The following is a 20,817-nucleotide window of genomic DNA, read 5'->3' as shown; positions in this document are numbered from 1 at the left end:
TCCTCCCCTTCATCTACACCGATTTAAGTGGATTTAACAGGTGACATCAATAAGGGATCATCGCTTTCACCTGGTCTGAGTATACACTGAGAATTTGTTGTTTTCTCAGTGTATACTAATGTGAAGCCTATTTCAGTCAACCACTCACCGACATCACTGCGCTGGCTGTTCTGGGCACTGGGCAGGCGTGCGTAGGCTGTGTAGTGACCTCCGATCATGCCCCCGTAGTGATTAATGACAGCATAGAGGTCATAGATTGGCGGCTGCTGCATGTCATCCTTCTGACCAATACAGAACTTACTGAGGTCCAGGTTCCTGAAAGACAAGAAAACATGCCGTGAAAACCTTGTCGTATTTGAGGGAATTCAACCCAAGTCATCGAGTGGTGTGAAGGGTAGTATAAAGGGTGTGATATATTAAAGGGATAGTTCACTCAAACTACACAATTATATATTGGTTTTCTTACCCTGTAAGCAGTCTATGGACAAGGTATGACAGCAATCCATGCTTTGGTTTAGTTTCCCTGGCACCGTTTCCACATGCTAACGTTTTAGCATTTGTGGCACAAATCCCATTCAAGTCATGGGACAGATGAGCATTTTTTTTATGCATCATGTTCAGATAATCTCTCCACAATCAATGAGACACTTTTGGATGATTTAGACATGATGCGCTAAAAATGCTAGTAGCAGTCCCATGGCTTGAATGGGATTCGTGCCACAAATGCTAAAACGTTAGCGTGTGGAAACGGTGCCAGAGAAACTAAACCAAAGCATGGATTGCTGTCATACCTTGTCCATAGACTGCTTACAGGGTAAGGAAACCAATGAGTAATTTTGTTATTTGGGTGAATTGACCCTTTAACGTCTGTGTATGTCATTTTTACCTGACAGGGAAGTCGACCATGTCGTTGATCTTGTCCCTCCAGATGAAGCTGCGGAAGGAGAAGCGCTTGAGCTGGATGATGAGGACGTTGGGCAGACGCCATAGCAGCAGCTGCTTGGAGGCTTCCCTGTGCTGCTGGCACTTTGGACAGTACCTGAGAGAGAGAGAAAGAGGAGCGGGAGAGTTCCTGTTAGCTTTGTAATCCATCAAAACAATGGCGAAATCAGTAAGGGAACAATGACGACGTTAACTGTGCATGTATACGTGTTAGTTCATCGCATTATGTGACTGTAGGGCTACATTTGATTGAGTATGTGTGCGTGTTAGTGTATGTTGAAGGCTATGTTGATATGTGTGTTGTTCCTACCATGCCTCCTCTGGTGCCAGCACCTCAGGCCTAGTGAAGAGGTTAAGGCACTGCTCCAGGGTGAAGTGTCCAGCCCTGGCCGTCTCACTGACCGACCCAGGGTCCTCCTTAAAGTCCAGCTCCTTGGACCGGACCAGCACATACTCCTTGAGACGCTCGTTGTTCTTCCACACTAGTGCCAGGGTGGATTCGTCAGGGAGGTCCAGAACAGCCTCTTCTGGAGGGTGGAAAGACATGACAAACACTGAAAAATACTTATTGGAAAAGGAATAATGTTGAATAATACACAGATCAATGCACTTCTGCTTGGTCTTACATTAGGGGTAAAGGATGGGTATGGGATAGTGACCTATCAGAGCCTTGTCTTACCCTTTTCCTCCAGTTTCTGCTCCTTGCTGTTGGAGTCGAGGATAGAGATGTAGAACTGAGAAGTATGGCTGGACGCAGATTCTGATGGTTGCTGGTAGCCTGCCACTGCAGCTAACCACACAAACAGTACAAAATACAGTCACAAATCACAGAGTGACAGGATTAAACCAATGAAAGACATCTATGGTCAGGTGAAAAATCTCATGGAAAAAATGGAAGTAAAAAACAATATTAAATCGATAACTCAATGACAGACTATGCTCGCCTTTACCTTCTGGCCTGACAGCCTTCTCACAGGACGTCTCCTTCTCTCCCTGGGGGTCCTGGGAGCAGGAGGAGGGCTCAGAGAAGCCAGAGTCTGTGGTGCGGGTGGAGAGGGCGTCTGGGTCTCCGGCTGGGTGTGCTGAAGCCTGGGCTGTTTCTAATGGAGACTCAGGGACCAGAAAGGGGCTCTCCTGATCAGAGTCCCCCGCCCCACCGCCCCTAGCCTCATCCCCTGGCCCCACACCCTCAGGGGTCTCTGCTGGAGGGGGGAGGTCAGCCCGGCACTGGGTGCCCTCTGGGGACGTTCTGCCAGACTGGAAGGGAGGCTGGAACACGTTCACTGAATACCTACACAGAGACGGGGAAAGGGGTGTGAACATAGGAATCAGTGACAGTCCAACGATGACAAAAATCAGCACGTTGTATTGACTAGGGATGTGACAAATTTAAAAATGTTTTTAAAATGTTTAAACTGCTATTTTTGCATTATTTAACCATCTAGAGCCGACCTCCATGCCCCCGCTGAAATCTAAATGAGCATAATAATAAAAAATGTCCTTCAAAATCTGTCTGATTAACCTAGAGGTATGTTTTTGTATGGGCTCATCTGAAGAAGGTACCGCCAATCTACCAACCTCTGTCTGTAGCGTCTGAACAGTTTGGGCTACACACTAATATGACCCATCTATGGATATCTGAGACTAACGAACACGTACATGTCGGTTGTTTTGCTTTAGGATGCCCAAAGTCTCACAAAACTCGTCTGAAGGTAGCCCGGTACCACGGATTACAAAATGGAAAACCAGCCACGTCGCGGACTCCGACGTCTTGTACCCGGACAAGTTAAACACATTCTTTGCCCGCTTTGATGAAAACAGTGCCATCGACGCAGCCCGCTCCCGAGGACTGTGGGCTGTCGTTCTCCGTGGCCGACTTGAGTAAGACGGCATCCCTAGCTGCGGAGTGTTTACGGACATATTCAATCTCTTCCTATCCCAGTCTGCTGTCCCCACTTGCTTCAAAATGTCCACCATTGTTCCTGTACCCAAGAAAGCAAAGGTAACTAAACGACTATCGCCCCGTAGTACTCACTTCTGTCATCATGAAGTGCTTTGAGAGGCAAGTTAAGGATAATATCACCTCTACCTTACCTGACTCCATAGACCCACTTAAATTTGCATACCGCCCAAAGACTATGCAATTGCCATCACACTGACCTATCCCATCTGGACAAGAGGAAGAGAATGCTGTTCATGGACTATAGCACAGCATTCAAACACCATACTACCCTCCAAGCTCATCATTAAGCTCAGAGCCCTGGGTCTGAACCCCGCCCTGTGCAAATGGGTCCTGGACTTCCTGACGGGGCGCCCCCAGGTGGTGAAGGTAGGAAACAACACCACTTCGCTGATCCTCAACACAGGGGCCCCACAAGGGTGCGTGCTCAGCCTCCACCTGTACTCCCTGTTCACCCATGACTGCGTGGTCAAGCACGCCTCCAACTCAATCATCAGGTTTGCAGACGCCACAACAGTAGCAGGCCTGATTTCCAACAATGAAGAGACAGACTACAGGGAGGATGTGAGGGCCCTGGGAGTGTAGTGCCAGGAAAATAACCTCTCACTCAACAAAACAGCAGAGCACCCCCCAATCCACATCGATGGGACCGCAGTGGAAAAGGTGGAAAGCTTCCGTGGCGTACACATCCCTGACAATCTGAAATGGTCCACCCACACAGACAGTGTGGTGAAGGCGCAACAGCGCCTCTAACCTCAGAAGGCTGAAGAAATTCACCTTGGCCCCGAAGACCCTCACAAACTTATACAGATGCACCATTGAGAGCATCCTGTCGGCTGTATCACCACCTGGTACTGCAACTGCACTGCCCGCAACCACAAGGCTCTGTAGAGGGTGGTGCCTCTGCCCAACGCATCACCGGGGGCAAACTACCTGTAGCACCCGATGTCACAGGAAGGCAAAAAACATCATCAAGGACAACAACCACTTGAGTCATGGCCTTCTCACCCCACTATCATCCAGAAGGCGAGGTCAAAACAGGTGCATCAAAGCTGGGGCCAGGCGACTGAAAAACAGCTTTTATCTCAAGGCCATCAGAGTGCTAAATAGCCATCACTAGTGGGCTACCACCCAGTTACTCAACCCTGCACCTTTAAGGCTATGTGTGGGTTATCTTTGTGTAATATTTAAATTTTTTGACAATCTGAAACATTTAAGTGTGACAAATGTGCAAAAAAATAAGAACTCAGGAAGGGGGCAAATACTTTTTCAAAGCACTGTATATACTTTGTGTGTGTATACACACACACACACAAAAGTTTGGATACATCTTCTCATTCAAGGGTTTTTCCTTATTTTTTCTACATTGTAGAATAATAGTGAAGACATCAAAACTATGAAATAACACATATGAATCATGTAGTGACCAAAAAAAAAAAAAAAACTTAAAATCAAAATATATTTTATATTTGAGATTCTTCACAGTAGCCACCCTTTGCACACTCTTGGCATTCTCTTAACCAGCAAGGCTACCACAGCATTCTGCCATCCCATCTGGTTTGCGCTTGGTGGGACTATCATTTGTTTTTCAACAGGACAATGACCCAACACACCTCCAGGTTGTGTAAGGGCTATTAGACCAAGGAGGAGAGTGTTGAGTGCTGCATCAGATGACCTGGCCTCCACAATCACCCAACCTCAACCAAATTGAGATTGTTTGGGATGTTGGACCGCTGAGTGAAGGAAAAGAAGCCAACAAGTGCTCAGCATATGTGGGAACTCCTTCAAGACCGTTAGAAGATCATTCCAAGTGAAGCTGGTAGAGAGAATGCCAAGAGTGTGCAAAGCTGTCACCAAGGCAAAGGGTGGCTACTTTGAAAAATCTCAAATATATTTTGATTTGTTTAAGGCCAGGCACCACAGGCAAAAACTGTGATTTTGCTTCCATCTGTCAATTTTCAGATTGAAATATTTTGCAACTATAACTTCCATAAAATGTACAAATAAATTGGCAATAATGTATAGAAATACTTTATTTGTATAATTTTCTTAACTCTGTCAACTACACCTACCTAATATGTCATTCTTGATAGCATGTTTCATGTAGAACTTTAACCGCTTTTCTAAAATATATTTTTTTAACTCTCCATGTTGAATCATATCATTCAAAAGCTTGTTTAGCGGTGCATAGTGTTAGCTAGTCCATACATGGCTATATCCTTTGTTGACGTAATGCTTCGTGCTGAAAGATTAGTAATTTCCTGACATTAGGTCCTTGTGTAATGTGATGTACCTCCTACCCAAATTGTCCTTTGAATATTATTTGTATGTATATATGTACTTCCTGTATTGATTGGTTGTTAAGAAAAAAGGGGAAAAAAGAATAAAAAATAATAATAATCCTGACATCAATTGGTTACTGTCATTTAAACACCCTATCTGGCAACCTGATTGATTCTTCTTCGTGGGGGAACCAATGTAAAGAGAGACAAAATCTCGAAAAATATACCTACAGTATGTGAACAAAAATAGGCTCGCTCCGTTTGCCAATGTCAGAAAAGCAGCTAATGAAAGAAAAAAAATGTGCCTGATCCGCTGATTGAGGCAGTGGCAGTACAGGTAGAGGAGGAAAAGGGAAGTAGCCCGCAGCAACGCATTTAGACACAAATGAGTTGAGATGAAGATGACAACTAGCAGCGATCAACCAGACAGCTGACAGTCAACAGCGGCTACTTATTTGAGACTACACGTCTCAAATAAACCAACTTGTACATGATTTGATTTCCCCTAAGTGTCTAAACACTGGACTGAAAATCACCATAGACTTCACCAACCAGTGATTCTGTAATTCTGTCATGATAGAATGTGCAGACTGAAGGTGATCGTGATACATTTAGGAGGAGTGTTTACACTTCCTCCAGGCTGCAGGAGTGCTCCAGGGGAGATGTAGCATTTTATATAAATGTGAGGATGGTTCTTCTAGCCCACAAACTTGGACTTGATTATGCAGCTCTGAAGAAAATAAGCAAAGTCCTAGGGATTCCTTCCTTGCGCCTCAGCTCATATCAGAGATATGAGAGGAGAGTGACAGGTAAATAAAAAGGGAGAATGGCACATTGTCAGGTGACTTGCTGTGTATACATACTTATTTCCTTGCTCCAGCAAATGTATTCAAAGTTAATAAAACAGAGTGATAGGAAAACAAACTATACAATAAGACTGTCACATAGGCCTACAGTGTCATAGGGCTGTAGCCTAATGCAGGGATGCAAACTGGTGAGGGCCCAAAAAGGTGACCTTTGTTTTGCACTGAAACATGCAACAAACAAAAAAAAATCCCTGGTAGGGGGAAATGCAGGTTAACTAATGAAACAAAGAATATGATCTACATGATCAGTCTGTGTAAAATAGTGGTTAATGTGAACCTAACTCACAGCAAAAAAATTTAAAGAAAGCAATCCAATATTTGTTGCCCAGACTTTACTGCAAATGACAAGTCTTGAGAAAAAAGAAAAAATACACTAATATTGCAGTTAGCCATGACAGCCTTTATAATATAACGCTTGTGACCACACATACATATTGCACTTGGGGGAAAAAAATCTTAAAAAGCATAAATTGTTTCATTCTAACAAGCATTCTATTTTTGCTCTATTATAGTGGCCACTATAGACAACGATCAAGTGCACAAGGGTACATGTGTGCAAAAATAACATTCACTGAGTAAAAAAAAAATTGATAATCCCCCCCCTCACATGTGTTAATGTCTAGTTCAACACAACAAAAACAATATATTTGGCCTACACTGCACATTATACACTTTCTGCCTGCGGACATCTGTTCTACAATGTGCCAGCAAAAGTGAGAAAGCGGGAAAGTGTGTGGTGTTCCTTTCACCTCTAGAGGCATCCAGCTTAAACTTCTTAAGGCTCCTTTTTTTCTCCACTTCCTGTCTGAATGACGTGCCCAAAGTAAACTGCCTGTTGCTCAGGCCCTGAAGCCATGATATGCATATAATTGGAAAGAAAACACTTTGAAGTTTGTAGAAATGTTAAAATAACGTAGGAGAATATAACAGGCTAATAGAAAAACCAACCAGAATTTCTTTTTTTTTGGAGAGACCATCCTCTTAGAAATGCAAGAGTAAGGTCATATTGAAAATGAGCTCCCTGGATGCAAATCCTATGGATTCCACAGGGTGTCAGCAGTCCATGTTCAAGGTTTCAGGCGTGTAACTTCAAAAACGAATAAGAAATAGTAGTTTTAGCAGAAGGACAGTCTTGGAAATTCATGTTTGTGCGCACCATTAAGAAATTACGCACCTGCTAAAAAATCGGTTTCCAATTGAACATACTTCTTTCCGTAAGAAATATCATAGTTTGATTACATTTTAGGGTATCTGAGGAGTCAATAGAAACATATTTTGACTTGTTGAAACAAAGTTTAGGGGTAGATTTTCGAAATACCTTTTGCATGTTGTACAAGTGGATTACTCAAATCGATGGCGCCAACTAAACAGACCTTTTGGAATATAAAGAAGGATTTTATCTAACAAAACGACAGTACATGTTATAGCTGGGACCCTTTGGATGACAAATCAGAGGAAGATAATTAAAAAGTGAATATTTAATCGTTATTTGTAAATGTATGAACCCTGTGCCGGTGAAAAAATATTTTGATGTGGGGCGCCGTCCTCAAACAATCGCATGGCATGTTTTCGCTGTAATAGCTACTGTAAATCGGACAGCGCAGTTAAATTAACAAGAATTTAAGCTTTCAGCTGATATAAGACACTTATATGTACCTAAATGTTTAATATCCATAATTTGTATGATTATTTGAATTGCGCTCCCTCCAGTTTCACCGGAAGTTCTCCCGCTAGCGGTACTCGTATCCCTAATTAAGCCAGGCCCAGCTCCAGCTACACTTTTTTTATTTCACCTTTATTTAACCAGGTAGGCAAGTTGAGAACAAGTTCTCATTTACAATTGCGACCTAGCCAAGATAAAGCAAAGCAGTTCGACACATACAACAACACAGAGTTACACATGGAGTAAAAACAAACATACAGTCAATAATACAGTAGAAAAATAAGTCTATATACAATGTGAGCAAATGAGGTGAGATAAGGGAGGTAAAGGCAAAAAAAGGCCATGGAGGCAAAGTAAATACAATATAGCAAGTAAAACACTGGAATGGTAGATTTGTAGTAGAAGAAAGTGCAAAGTAGAAAATAAATAATGGGGTGCAAAGGAGCAAAATAAATCAATAAAATACAGTAGGGGAAGAGGTAGTTGTTTGGGCTAAATTATAGGTGGGCTATGTACAGGTGCAGTGATCTATGAGCTGCTCTGACAGCTGGTGCTTAAAGCTAGTGAGGGAGATATGAGTCTCCAGCTTCAGAGATTTTTGTAGTTCGTTCCAGTCATTGGCAGCAGAGAACTGGAAGGAGAGGCGGCCGAAGGAGGAATTGGCTTTGTGGGTGACCAGAGAGATATACCTGCTGGAGCGCGTGCTACAGGTGGGTGCTGCTATGGTGACCAGCGAGCTGAGATAAGGGGGGACTTTACCTAGCAGAGACCTGTAGATGACCTGAAGCCAGTGGGTTTAGCGACGGGTATGAAGCGAGGGCCAGCCAACGAGAGCGTACAGGTCGCAGTGGTGGGTAGTATATGGGGCTTTGGTGACAAAACGGATGGCACTGTGATAGACTGCATCCAATTTATTGAGTAGGGTATTGGAGGCTATTTTGTAAATGACATCGCCGAAGTCGAGGATCGGTAGGATGGTCAGTTTTACAAGGGTATGTTTGGCAGCATGAGTGAAGGATGATTTGTTGCGAAATAGGAAGCCAATTCTAGATTTAACTTTGGATTGGAGATGTTTGATGCGAGTCTGGAAGTAGAGTTTACAGTCTAGCCAGACACCTAGGTATTTGTAGTTGTCTACATATTCTAGTCAGAACCGTCCAGAGTAGTGATGCTGGACGGGCGGGCAGGTGCAGGCAGCGATCGGTTGATCCCTTGATCCACTTGTTTTAACAAGCGACGTCTCATTTTCACCTAATTCTCTCATTCTGAAAAGTAACCAAATCAACCACATACTGTTAACAGATGGTGGTTAGTTCGTTAGCTAGTTAACATTTCACACAGATTGCCAGGGTCCAATAAGCAACTAATGCGTTATAACTTGAGGAACAGCAAGGAGTCATATACCAGTTAATACTATAGAGAATTGGTTAGATTACTAATGTTAGCTAGCTGAAGTTACAACATCAGATGAGCTAACGTTAGCTGTCTGACTTCATTAGCAAGCTAATTTTCACACCATAAACTCAATTATTTGATCAGGTGAGTTGGCTAATGTTGCTTAAAATTTATCTGGCTAGCTAACGGAGAATTCGATCCAGCTAGCAAGATACTTAACAATGCTAATACTTGTTCCACCACACTTTCTCCCTCACCTCAAACTTGCCAGATGTTTTTCGGTTACAGCTCATGAAGTATGCTTCATCACCTTCTCACCCCCGTCTCCGTGGTCAGGCTTCTCACCTAACGTTAACTCTTCGTTATCGTTCCGGTCGTCGCACTGCTGTAACTGCCTTTTTCCTCTATGCGGTCTTTCCACAGTGCGCGCTGATGCTGTAACTTGCAAATTGGTTGTCTCTTCAGTCACTTGTTGCGCTGCATTCTGTTGTTACGTAAATGATTGGCTGAGCTTTGGATACAGCCAGTACTGCTCCAAACGCTCATCACTCGTTAGCTTACAACCAGTAGTGATCCAATAAAAATTGATTTTAAACAGCGTTTGACATGCTTCTAAGTACGGTAATGGAACATTTACTTTTTGTGTCTCGAAATGCGCTCGCGCGTTACCCTTTGGATAGTGACCTGAACGCACGAACAAAACGGAGGTATTTGGACAAAACTATGGATTATTTGGAACAAAACAACATTTCTTGTGGAAGTAGCAGTCCTGGGAGTGCATTCTGACGAAGATCAGCAAAGGTAATACAATATTTCTAATACTAATTCTAAGTTTAGGTTGCCCCTAACTTGGCGGGTGTCTGAATAGCTCGCCGTGATGGCGAGCTATGTACTCAGAATATTGAAAAATGTGCTTTCGCCGAAAAGCTATTTTAAAATCTGACACAGCGATTGCATAAAGGACTTCTGTATCTATAATTCTTAAAATAATTATGTATTTTGTCAACGTTTATGATGAGTATTTTTGTAAATTCACCGGAAGTTTTTGGTGGGAATACATTTTCTGAACATCACGCGCCAATGTAAAAAGCTGTTTTTGGATATAAATATGAACTTGATTGAACAAAACATACATGTATTGTATAACATAATGTCCTAGGAGTGTCATCGGATGAAGATCAAAGGTTAGTGCTTCATTTAGCTGTGTTTTGGGTTTTATTGACATATATGCTTGCTTGGAAAATGGCTGTGTGGTTATTTTGGTCTATTTACTCTCCTAACATAATCTAATGTTTTGCTTTCACTGTAAAGCCTTTTTGAAAATCGGACAACGTGGTTGGATTCAGGAGAGGTTCATCTTTCAAATGGTGTAAAATAGTCGTATGTTTGAAAAATAGAAATTATTGGATTTTTGAGGTTTTTGTATTTCGCGCCATGCGATCCCATTGGCTGTTGGCTAGGGGTTCCCCTAGCGGAACGCCTAGATGTAAGATTAACTTACTTGCCTAGTTAGCCTCTCTAGGGTAGGGGGCAGTATTTGCACAGCCAGATAAAAAACGTACCCGATTTAATCTGGTTATTACTACTGCCCAGAAACTAGAATATGCATATAATTGTTTGATTTGGATAGAAAACACCCTAAAGTTTCTAAAACTGTTTGAATGGTGTCTGTGAGTATAACAGAACTCATATGGCAGGCAAAAACAAGATTCCTTACAGGAAGTGCCCTCTCTGACCATTTCTTGGCCTTCTACACTCTCTTTATTGAAAACTGAGGATCTCTGCTGTAACGTGACACTTCCTACGGCTCCCATAGGCTCTCAGAAGGCGGCAAAACGTTGAATGATGCCTTTGCAGGCCATGGCTTAAAAACAGTAGCGCATTTGGATAGTGGTCGATCAGAGAACAATGAGACTGGGGGCGCGTGCACGAGCTGACACCATGTTTTTATTTTTTCGTCTTTGAACGAAAACAGGGTTTCCCGGTCGGAATATTATCGCTTTTTTACGAGAAAAATCGCATAAAAATGTATTTTAAACAGCGGTTGACATGCTTCGAAGTACGGTAATGGAATATTTAGATTTTTTTTGTCACGAAACGCGTCGGGCGCGTCACCCTTCGGATAGTGTCTTGAACGCACGAACAAAACAGATGATATTTGAACATAACTATGGATTATTTTGAACCAAACCAACATTTGTTATTGAAGTAGAAGTCCTGGGAGTGCATTCTGACGAAGAACAGCAAAGGTAATCCAATTTTTCTTATAGTTAATCTGAGTTTGGTGAGTACCAAACTTGGTGGGTGTCAAAATAGCTAGCCCGTGATGGCGAGCTATCTACTCAGAATATTGCAAAATGTGCTTTTGCCGAAAAGCTATTTTAAAATCGGACATAGCGATTGCATAAAGGAGTTCTGTATCTATAATTCTTAAAATAATTGTTATGTTTTTTGTGAACGTTTATCATGAGTAATTTAGTAAATTCACCGGAAGTTTGCGGTGGGTATGCTAGTTCTGAACGTCACATGCTAATGCAAAAAGCTGTTTTTTTATATAAATATGAACTTGATTGAACAAAACATGCATGTATTGTATAACAATGTCCTAGGAGTGTCATCTGATGAAGATCAAAGGTTAGTGCTGCATTTAGCTGTGGTTTGGGTTTATGTGACATTATATGCTAGCTTGAAAAATGGGTGTCTGATTATTTCTGGCTGGGTACTCTGCTGACATAATCTAATGTTTTGCTTTCGTTGTAAAGCCTTTTTGAAATCGGACAGTGTGGTTAGATTAACGAGAGTCTTGTCTTTAAAATGGTGTAAAATAGTCATATGTTTGAGAAATTGAAGTAATCGCATTTCTAAGGTATTTGAATATCACGCCACGGGATTCCACTGGCTGTTGAGTAGGTGGGACGATTTCGTCCCACATACCCTAGAGGTTAAATAAAAGGTTAAATAAAAAAATAAAAGTAAAAAATAGCGGAGTTGCTGAAGGAGGATGAGGATGCCATCATAGACATTAATGTATCCTTCGATGGCACTTGGCACAAGAGAAGATTCACTTCCAACTACGGGATAGGTGTGTGCATTGGTGCTGGTACCAGCGAGCCACAGAAAACGGTGAATATCCACCCTGTCACAAAAACCTTCGTATCCATCAATTTTTTAATAGATGTTGCACAGAAAATGGTACCTGTATATCATAGGATGTCAAATCATAATGTCCTCAAAAGAATGTAGCATGGAGGAACCCAGAATGTAAATGAATGTCTGAACTCTTTAATATGGTCACGATACCCCAAAACTGTCTTTGTGGGCAAAACCCGCATTGACAGAGCAGCCAGTATGGCAGTAGCTACGTTCAATGAGGGAGCCACTACTATAACAAATGTGATGAATAAATTGTGGAATGACAGCCCTTTGGTGACACTGGAGCAATCAGAGAGGAGTTGTGAGAGCCGATGCTGCTTCAATGGAGTGTGCCCAAAACTGCATATTTGCCCAACAGACCAGTATTCAAAGCATATGCTCTATTGCTTGAAACAAATGTATTAAACGTGCCAATGTATTTGTAAAAGGTATATTTGATGTTTGTCAGTTTAGAAGTGATCTATGAATAAGAGTTTAATTAAATGTGACATATTTATGGAAAGTACATTTTAATTGCATTAGCCTATCTTTATTGGCCATTTTCTCAAAATAACATGTTCCCGGTACACAAATTAATGTTTCAGTCTTCAAAGGACATACATTCCCATTATTCCACATACAGGTTCTTAGGTCTTATAGGCAGACTTTGAGGCTTTTTTTCTAATATATTGTGTCGTTTTGATTTTAAGTTGTCATTGTGTGTAAATATATGCAAAATATGCATCCGTCAATAATTCCATGAAATGACAATATTTTGATAAACTGATCTGTAAAAGCCTGACCATTGATCGTCTTATCACAAAAGCATTCTGCCTTGAAGCAGTGTGTTAAAAACTGATTCTCGTAATTTGCAAATTAGCACATATTTAAGGACAGTTTGCCTCATTTGCATAAAACTTGTAATACAATAATATATTGTATTTATGTATAATTTCAACTGGTAAAGATTCAGTCTGATGAGTGTAAAGAAAAAAAAAATCCCTATTAGCCTGTGGTGCCTGGCCTTAACACTTTTTTGGTTACTACATGATTGCCGGTGTGTTATTTCATAGTTTTGATGTCTTCACTATTATTCTACAATGGATTGTCATACAGAACTTCACTGCTGTCGCTTCCCTGTCTAACTCTCTGCCATTCTTCCAACTCAACAACGATGACATGCAGAGCGCTTTCTATCCCTGGCAACTGTTAACAACGATGACGTGTGGATCGCTTTCTATTCCTGGCAATATTAACAACGATGACGTGTGGATCGCTTTCTATCCCTGGCAATATTAACAACGATGACGTGTGGATCGCTTTCTATCCCTGGCAATATTAACAACGATGACGTGTGGATCGCTTTCTATCCCTGGCAATATTAACAACGATGACGTGCTTTCTATCCCTGGCAATATTAACAACGATGACGTGCTTTCTATCCCTGGTAACTCATTTGAAAGATGCATATCTTCTCCTACTAATGTACAGCATTGTTGTGTTAGGTATTTGTTATGATGTACATATGATAATAATCGGGACCTGTTAATGGTATTTTTGCAATAACTGCACTGATGTTAATTTTGTAAAAAAATTATCCGTTTAAGGTTAAGAACTTTTTTTCTCAACTTTAACGACCTCGAATTCATTTAAACGTCACACCCCCTAGTATTGGCATCTATATTTGATTTTATAAAGAGCAGCATTCATATCATCCATCGATTGCGGAGATCCAAGTGGTACCTTGAGTATCCTTCCAGCAGCTGGGACAGACGGACGTAGGTGAGTCTGGACTCAGGGACGCTGACCAGGAAAGGAAGCCCCACATTCTCCATGTTGGGGTGACACAGACCCTTGTGGTTGGACCAGTGATTTTTCTGACAAGCCCTGAAACATGAAGAAAAAAAAAGTTTGGTTTTTCACGAGTTAAGAATCATTTAGGAGACAAAGGGAAATAGTTGTGAAATAGTTATCCTGTGTCATTGTGTTATTATTGGTAGAGAAACTCAATTGCCTCGCGACATTAGTGCCAGCTGACATTTAGTGTGTTGACTCACTGATTGCAGTAGCCCACGCGGTAGCAGCGGGTGCAGCGCTTCAGCTTCTCCTCCTCTGAGACGGGAGGCTTCAGGCAGGCAGCACACTTCGAGATGGGGATACTGGGGACCTGAGGCCTCTGGAGGGGGGACAGACACACAGATGTGACTTAAACACAGATACTCAGTACTTCTGTTATAGCTCCGTATGGCTTAAAATAGAAAGGCTAGGGAATTGAAGCTGCCGTTTACCTGCTGGACTCTGAGCACCACCACCCTCTCCTTGGCCAGCTCTTTAGACAGCACCTCGAAGCAGAAGAGCATGTCTGAGGAGGAGACCTTGTCCAGGGAGTGAGAGGGGAGGAAAATCCTGTGGAAGCGACTCTTCACCACCTCTGCCAGTCTCAGGTTCTCTGCCTTGATCCTCACACTCCGAGAGATTGACTCCAGGACCTCGGCTGTGCTCGAGTTCTCTTTACTCACACTCACCAGGAACTGACACACACAAGGTACGAGAATCAGAGTAAATAGAGGATAATCAAATGAATCTGTAAAATAAAATAAACTGAAACCGTCTGAACAAAACCAACATCTCATCTTACCTTGATGGGTTTCTTGTGAGGCTCTTTAGCAAAGTAGAACACGGTGAGGACCTTCTGCTTCTGGGGCAGGGGCACGGGCAGGTAGAGGAAGGGGTCAAAGGTTATGGAAACCTTGAGAGAGTGAGAGGAGAAAGACATCTGACCTTTACAAAACATACAGGTCAGAACAGTGGCACTGTGAATCAGATTACTGAGTTTTAGTGCTGCCTATCGCACCACTGAAGAAATAAGTTAGTTCCACTCTGCCAAACAGCCAGCAAGCCATCCACACAGTAAATGCTTCTGATGGGTCCATTTCGTCTATTATTAAATCAAGTTTTCATGCATCTCAGCCTGACAGCCAGGCCCCTGAGTCTCTCATTATCTGCATCATATTAAAACGCCCATTATCATGGTGCCTTTGGAGCAGACATGCCCAAAACAACAGTCAGGGTATGTATTCAGGAGTGGACGGTCACAGCAACAGAGGTACTATAGTATCATCCCTGTGAGTTTGACTGATGTATTCTAAGACTAACAAAAAAGATCCCTGCTCCACCCAGCTCCAGCCTCAATACGAAACACACTTCAATACAAACACCTAGAAATATTCAGACAGGCAAGTGTTGCTTGGGTTTTGCAATAATTCCTCTGTCTCTTACCTTGGAGCACATAGGGCAGACAAGCTTGGACTTGTACTGGCCCTGGAAGAGGTCCACGATGAACGAGTCATTCCTCATCTTGTGCCTCTGCCACGCCTCCTCTGCCACCACCTATTACGTCACAACCACACCATCATGTCATTTTCCAGGACAATTGGACTCAAGGGAACAGTGACACAGCAGTCATCAATGTGGATATGCGAATGGTGCTGATCGAACCTCTATTTCACCCACCTCGTCCAGCCGTCCGTCTGAGTCCACCGTCTCTGTGTAGGGCTTGTTCTGGATGCGGTTCAGGTCCTCATGGAGACCATCCAGGAGGAAGGCCATGAACTCTTGGGCATCGTGCTGGGCATAGCCTGTGAACTGGCTGGCCTTACTGGCCACGATCGCCTGGGGGATAAAAGACAAAACATCAAGTTGAGAAGACTAAAGGGAGAGGCTGTACTTAACCCGAATACTGCCGGTGTTAATCCGTGTAGAAGGCATGATGGTGTGGTGGTTAAAATAACAGGAGGGGGTTAAAGATGGGACTCTCAAAAGAGTGTGGATTGTCACCTTTAACTTGGAGGGCTGGAAAGCATGGTGGGTACCCTTCCACAGAGCCCGCAGCAACACAGCAAACCCGATGGCCAGCCGACCACCCGTCCCCAATGGGTTATTACAGTTGATCTCAGTTTCAAACGCCCGGTCTGCACATAGGGGGAAGAAAACACAGTTCATTGTTTAATATCAATCTACAGCAACAGATACTAGCTCCACATGCACATTACAAGATATTTATTTCATAAAAGTAAAATGTGATCAACTTAAAGAATGAAGAGTAGGGAAGACTGACCATGAAAGTAGTCCCTGAGTTCACGGGTGTTGGACAGAGACTGGATGACGCTGTTCATGAAGCATGTGTTGCCCAGGTTGACCAGGCCTGTGAAGCCTGGCACACACACCTTCTCCTCCTCCTCCTCAACACTGCGCTCACTGCCAGCAGGAGGCGCGTGGGTCATGGGCTGGACCATACAGGTGGGCTTGGGCTGAGAGGCCGAGAAACAAAGGGATTAAATACCAACCTTCGAGGCTCAAAGGATAGCGTGATAAAGAAAATGAATCCCTTCTCCCTACTCATTTCCAAATCACATTTTACTTTAATTTTTTTTACATTTTAGTCATTTTTAGCAGACGCTCTTATCCAGAGCGACTTACAGTAGTGAATGCATACATTGCATACATTTTCTTTTTTTCCCCCGTACTGGTCCCCCGTGGGAATCGAACCCACAACCCTGGCGTTGCAAACACCATGCTCTACCAACTGAGCCACACGGGACCACCTGTTTCCCTTTTTGGCCCGTTCTCTCACCATATCGTCCTTGTCAAACTCACCGTGACTGCAGGCTCCTGTTTGATAGGGGCATGGTCAGAGACGGTGCGGGAGGACACATTGTCCAGGCCTCCGTCTTCTGCCCGGGGGGGCTCCTCCTTGGCAGGGAGGGTGTGCTGGCTGCTGCCCGGCTGACTAGTCTGAGATGACGGCCCGGAGGGCACAGCAACCTTGGCGCCCCCCACTGCACCTTAAACAGAGGGGGATGGAGCTTGTGGTCAACGACAAACGACTGTCAGGACCAAGAGAAGAACAATTGCATACGGCCGATGAACTGAGTATTCATTCATCGAAGTACAAAAATTATATTGTCTGCTTGCTGTGTTTAGACAGGAGCAACTTGTACAAGTACCACCAACTGCATCTAGGCCTACCAGTATTGTAAACTATATAAAAAGATACCAGTGCCAGCACAACAAGATATTAGAAGTTAAGGACATAGAGAAACACTGCAGTGCCTAGTCTAAGACACCCAAAGACCGGTTGGGTTGGGAGAGCAGCAGACGGGACTGAGGCACACATATTGAGTTACTGGATTAGTTCCAGTGCTCAGATTCCTGTCTGGAAGTGCTGTCTTGAATGTACACACCCACACGCCTGCCTATCACCCAAATTAACACACATATCTATATAAGGTCCACACACAAATCCTGGTATCAACCCTCCCACGTAATTCACATGCTTACAGACATATCAGGACTAGCCTTACTGGTTTACTAGAATATTGGTTCAACTGAAAACGTTTCCGTGTGCTTTCCAAAACAGCGATATAAAGTAAGTCAGTGAATACATTTGTGTGGAAGTAATTTTGTAGCAACATAAAGTACAGTAAGTCAGTGAATAAATGAGTGTGAAAGTAACTGTGTGTAATGTTGATAAGGGATGCTATATCTCAAACTGTGTGATAGCTAGTGTAATAGATGTGTGTATAGTGGTTGCAGTGTGCAGTAAAAGCCAGGCAGCAGGAAGACCTTGTGTAGCGGGGGCCTCTAGGCCCCCCCAGCGCTGGCTGTGTCTCTTCTTCAGAGTGATGTCTATACGGGACGGGGTGAAGGAGTACGTAGACTGCTCAGGCTGGATGAGGTTCCTGCAACAGTGGATCACCGCTTGTGAAAGTCATGATCTCATTGAGAGCCAAGGGCCCAATTCACATTTCAATAGAAACTCCACACACCAAGTTCAACTTCAAAGTCTTACCTGAGTTTGACTTGCCACTTAAAAACGGTATTCGCTCCACAGTCCGCATGAAGGCGCAAGAAATTAGCATCGCTGTTAGAAAGGGAAGATAATTCAGTAAACCATAAATACCACTAAAATCACATTAAATTTGCAAAGGCCACTGAGGTGAAAAGTCAGAAGCACCAAGGTACCTGGTCTGGAAGAGGAGGGTGAAGTCCTGTTCCCTGAAGATCACCCTGGCCGTCTCTCTGCAGATGCTCTTCATGTAAACGTTGACTACCATTAGGTCTGTGCCTTTCTCGTACGAGTCGTTCTTCACAAAATTGAGGTTCACCATTGGCTCTGGAACTGCTAAAAGATAACCGCAGGCAGGCTACGTTTCAGATCACTGCGGACCTCAAAGCTTAGAACAGAGTCTATCCTCACTGCAACTGATCTGTCCATTTCACTTACAAACCACAGTTGTATAGTCATCTTCTGCCTAGAGCTATCCTGACAAATGAATGACGTGACAAAAAGCACATTTCAATCATATTTGTGAAATATCAGTGTCCTTTTGACCCCAGTCTACTGACCTTCCTCCAGCTGCTTAATCTCCAGAGGTTCCTCTTTAGACTGGTCCTTCTTCTCCTCCTCTGTACTGCTGGTAAACTCAGCCTGCTTGCTTGGTGTTGCAGTCACAGGCTCCCCTGATCCTGGTCCTGACTGCTGGGTTGGTGTTAGAGTGGCCTGGTCAGCCTCATCCTTGGACTTTCTGACTACCGTAGAGGACTCGGTCCGCTCAGCCTCCCCTTGCCTCCCTGTTCTGTTTGTGGAGTCTTCAGCCTTGTGGCTGCTCACAGCACTGGACACAGTGGCTGCCGGTATACATTCTTCTCCTGCCCGAGCCTTGAAATCAGACTCTGGGGCCTTATCCAGCTGAAACAAGAATGGGCTTCACAAATCAGATCCAGAGCAGCAGCTAATCAAACACATCCGAACCCACAGAGAACTCGGTGCCTGGTGAGATGCTACAGTCTAGAGAAACGGGGACTCACCTGAACTTTCATCTCCTGCTGTGTGTGGCTGACGGCTATCTCGGGTGTTGTACACTCATGACCGTTGCCTAGCCTTTCGGCACGATTGTCACCAGCTGTATACGTCTGGGGGTCCCGGCCAGTGGGAGTAGGGGTGTGCGGTTTCCCATTGGCTGTGGACTTGGGGTGTGTATCCTTGGGTGTCTGTGAAGTAGGGTCCTTGGAGGCCTTGGGAGGACAGGCGGTGCGCTTGGCACTAGGCTCCTGAGGCAGGTCCCCTTTACTGACAGGCCTGGTCTGCCCCTCTTCCGCAGCTTTAAGCCCAGATTCTGGCCTGTCTGCTGCTGGTTTGTTCTTCATGGTGCGTTTCACACCTCGCTCAACTTTGCCACGTCTCTGTTCGCTCTGTGCCAGTGGAGCAGACGGCTGGGTGGACAGTTTGGGCTTGTCTGCCGTCTCAGGGACAGATTTCTCTGGCTTTACCACAGGCGGTGGTTTCTGCTCTTTGCCATTCTTGGCCTGCACATTCACAGGCTCCTTCTCCTTTTTAGTTTGCTACAGGGAGAGGAGACCAAATGTTGTTTTTTTTGTACGCATTTCTTTTGAAATTGTGTTGAAACCATCACAAGGGATAGGCAATAGGTACATTTAAGGTTGGCAGTTGATGCTTTTCAATGAAAGAACCATAAAGCTAAATGACAGGAGGGAGGCAGGAAGGAGGCAGGGAGGGCAGCAGGCAGACTCACCTTAAGGGAGGGCCAGGAGTGAAAGGGGATCTTCTTGTGCATGACCAAAAGCAGGAAGCCACACTTCTCTTTGTACTGCACTTTGCTGCAGGAGCCTTCAATCTCCTCATGCAGGTGACAGTCCCACTGGCGACCATCTGAAGAGAGAGCAGTGGCCATCAGACTTGTGCTAATGCTGCACGTTCACAGTGAAAGACTAATGCCACGCAAGCACACGCAGCTCAGACACACACACACACACACACACATGTAAAAACAGAATCATTCAAACACCATCTTAGCACACGCAGACAGGTACAGTGCCTTGCAAAAGTATTCATTCCCCTTCGTGTTTTTCCTATTTTGTTGCATTACAACCTGTAATTTAAACAGACGTATTTGGATTTCATGTAATGGACATACACAAAATAGTCCAAATTGGTTTAGTAAATGTTTTTCTTTTAAATAACATATGTATTCACCCCCTTTGCGATGAAGCCCCAGAATAAGATCTGGTGCAACCAATTACCTTCAGAAGTCACATAATTAGTTTAATAAAGTCCACTTATGTGCAATCTAAATGTCACATGATCTTAGTATCTATACACCTGTTCTGAAAGGCCCCAGATTCTGCAACACCACTAAGCAAGTGGAACCACCAAGCAAGTGGCAACATGAAGACCAAGGAGCTCTCCAAACAGGTCAGGGACAAAGTTGTGGAGAAGTACAGATCAGGGTTGGGTTATAAAAAAATAACAAAAACTTTGAACATCTCACATAAGCACCATTAAAGCCATTATTAAACAATGGAAAGAATGGCACCACAACAAACCTGGGCCGTCCAGAAAAACTCACGGACCAGGCAAGGACAGCATTAATCAGAGAGGCAACAAAGAGACCACAGATAACCCTGAAGGAGCTGCAAAGCTCCACAGCGGAGATTGGAGTATCTGTTCATAGGACCGCTTTAAGCCGTACACTCCACAGAGCTGGGCTTTACGGT

General features: G+C 43.7%; 1 protein-coding gene across 9 annotated transcripts in view; it reads right to left on the bottom strand.

Moving 5' to 3' along the window:
* usp19 (ubiquitin specific peptidase 19) overlaps nucleotides 1–20,817 on the bottom strand; it is a 38,015-nt gene that overhangs the window by 6,953 nt on the left and 10,245 nt on the right. For 4 of the 9 annotated variants that reach the window (XM_014145929.2, XM_014145930.2, XM_014145936.2 and 1 more), the window contains 20 exons: nucleotides 19,836–19,972; nucleotides 19,111–19,644; nucleotides 18,649–18,991; nucleotides 18,265–18,424; nucleotides 18,092–18,163; nucleotides 17,866–17,981; nucleotides 16,897–17,084; nucleotides 16,358–16,550; nucleotides 16,078–16,211; nucleotides 15,739–15,912; nucleotides 15,520–15,630; nucleotides 14,879–14,989; nucleotides 14,529–14,771; nucleotides 14,298–14,416; nucleotides 13,984–14,127; nucleotides 1,893–2,233; nucleotides 1,622–1,732; nucleotides 1,253–1,469; nucleotides 887–1,039; nucleotides 149–315 (listed from right to left, as the gene is read on the bottom strand). In XM_014145929.2, the coding sequence (XP_014001404.2) occupies nucleotides 149–315; nucleotides 887–1,039; nucleotides 1,253–1,469; nucleotides 1,622–1,732; nucleotides 1,893–2,233; nucleotides 13,984–14,127; nucleotides 14,298–14,416; nucleotides 14,529–14,771; nucleotides 14,879–14,989; nucleotides 15,520–15,630; nucleotides 15,739–15,912; nucleotides 16,078–16,211; nucleotides 16,358–16,550; nucleotides 16,897–17,084; nucleotides 17,866–17,981; nucleotides 18,092–18,163; nucleotides 18,265–18,424; nucleotides 18,649–18,991; nucleotides 19,111–19,644; nucleotides 19,836–19,972 (3,768 nt within the window). The remainder of the gene's footprint in view (nucleotides 1–148; nucleotides 316–886; nucleotides 1,040–1,252; nucleotides 1,470–1,621; nucleotides 1,733–1,892; nucleotides 2,234–13,983; nucleotides 14,128–14,297; nucleotides 14,417–14,528; nucleotides 14,772–14,878; nucleotides 14,990–15,519; nucleotides 15,631–15,738; nucleotides 15,913–16,077; nucleotides 16,212–16,357; nucleotides 16,551–16,896; nucleotides 17,085–17,865; nucleotides 17,982–18,091; nucleotides 18,164–18,264; nucleotides 18,425–18,648; nucleotides 18,992–19,110; nucleotides 19,645–19,835; nucleotides 19,973–20,817) is intronic. The other 5 variants (XM_014145935.2, XM_045696093.1, XM_014145931.2 and 2 more) reach the window with 4 other exon arrangements.

This window comes from Salmo salar, chromosome ssa15 (assembly GCF_905237065.1).
Source record: "Salmo salar chromosome ssa15, Ssal_v3.1, whole genome shotgun sequence".
In the NCBI taxonomy this organism is placed as follows: Eukaryota; Metazoa; Chordata; class Actinopteri; order Salmoniformes; family Salmonidae; genus Salmo; species Salmo salar.
This window is presented reverse-complemented; position numbering and strand designations above follow the sequence as displayed.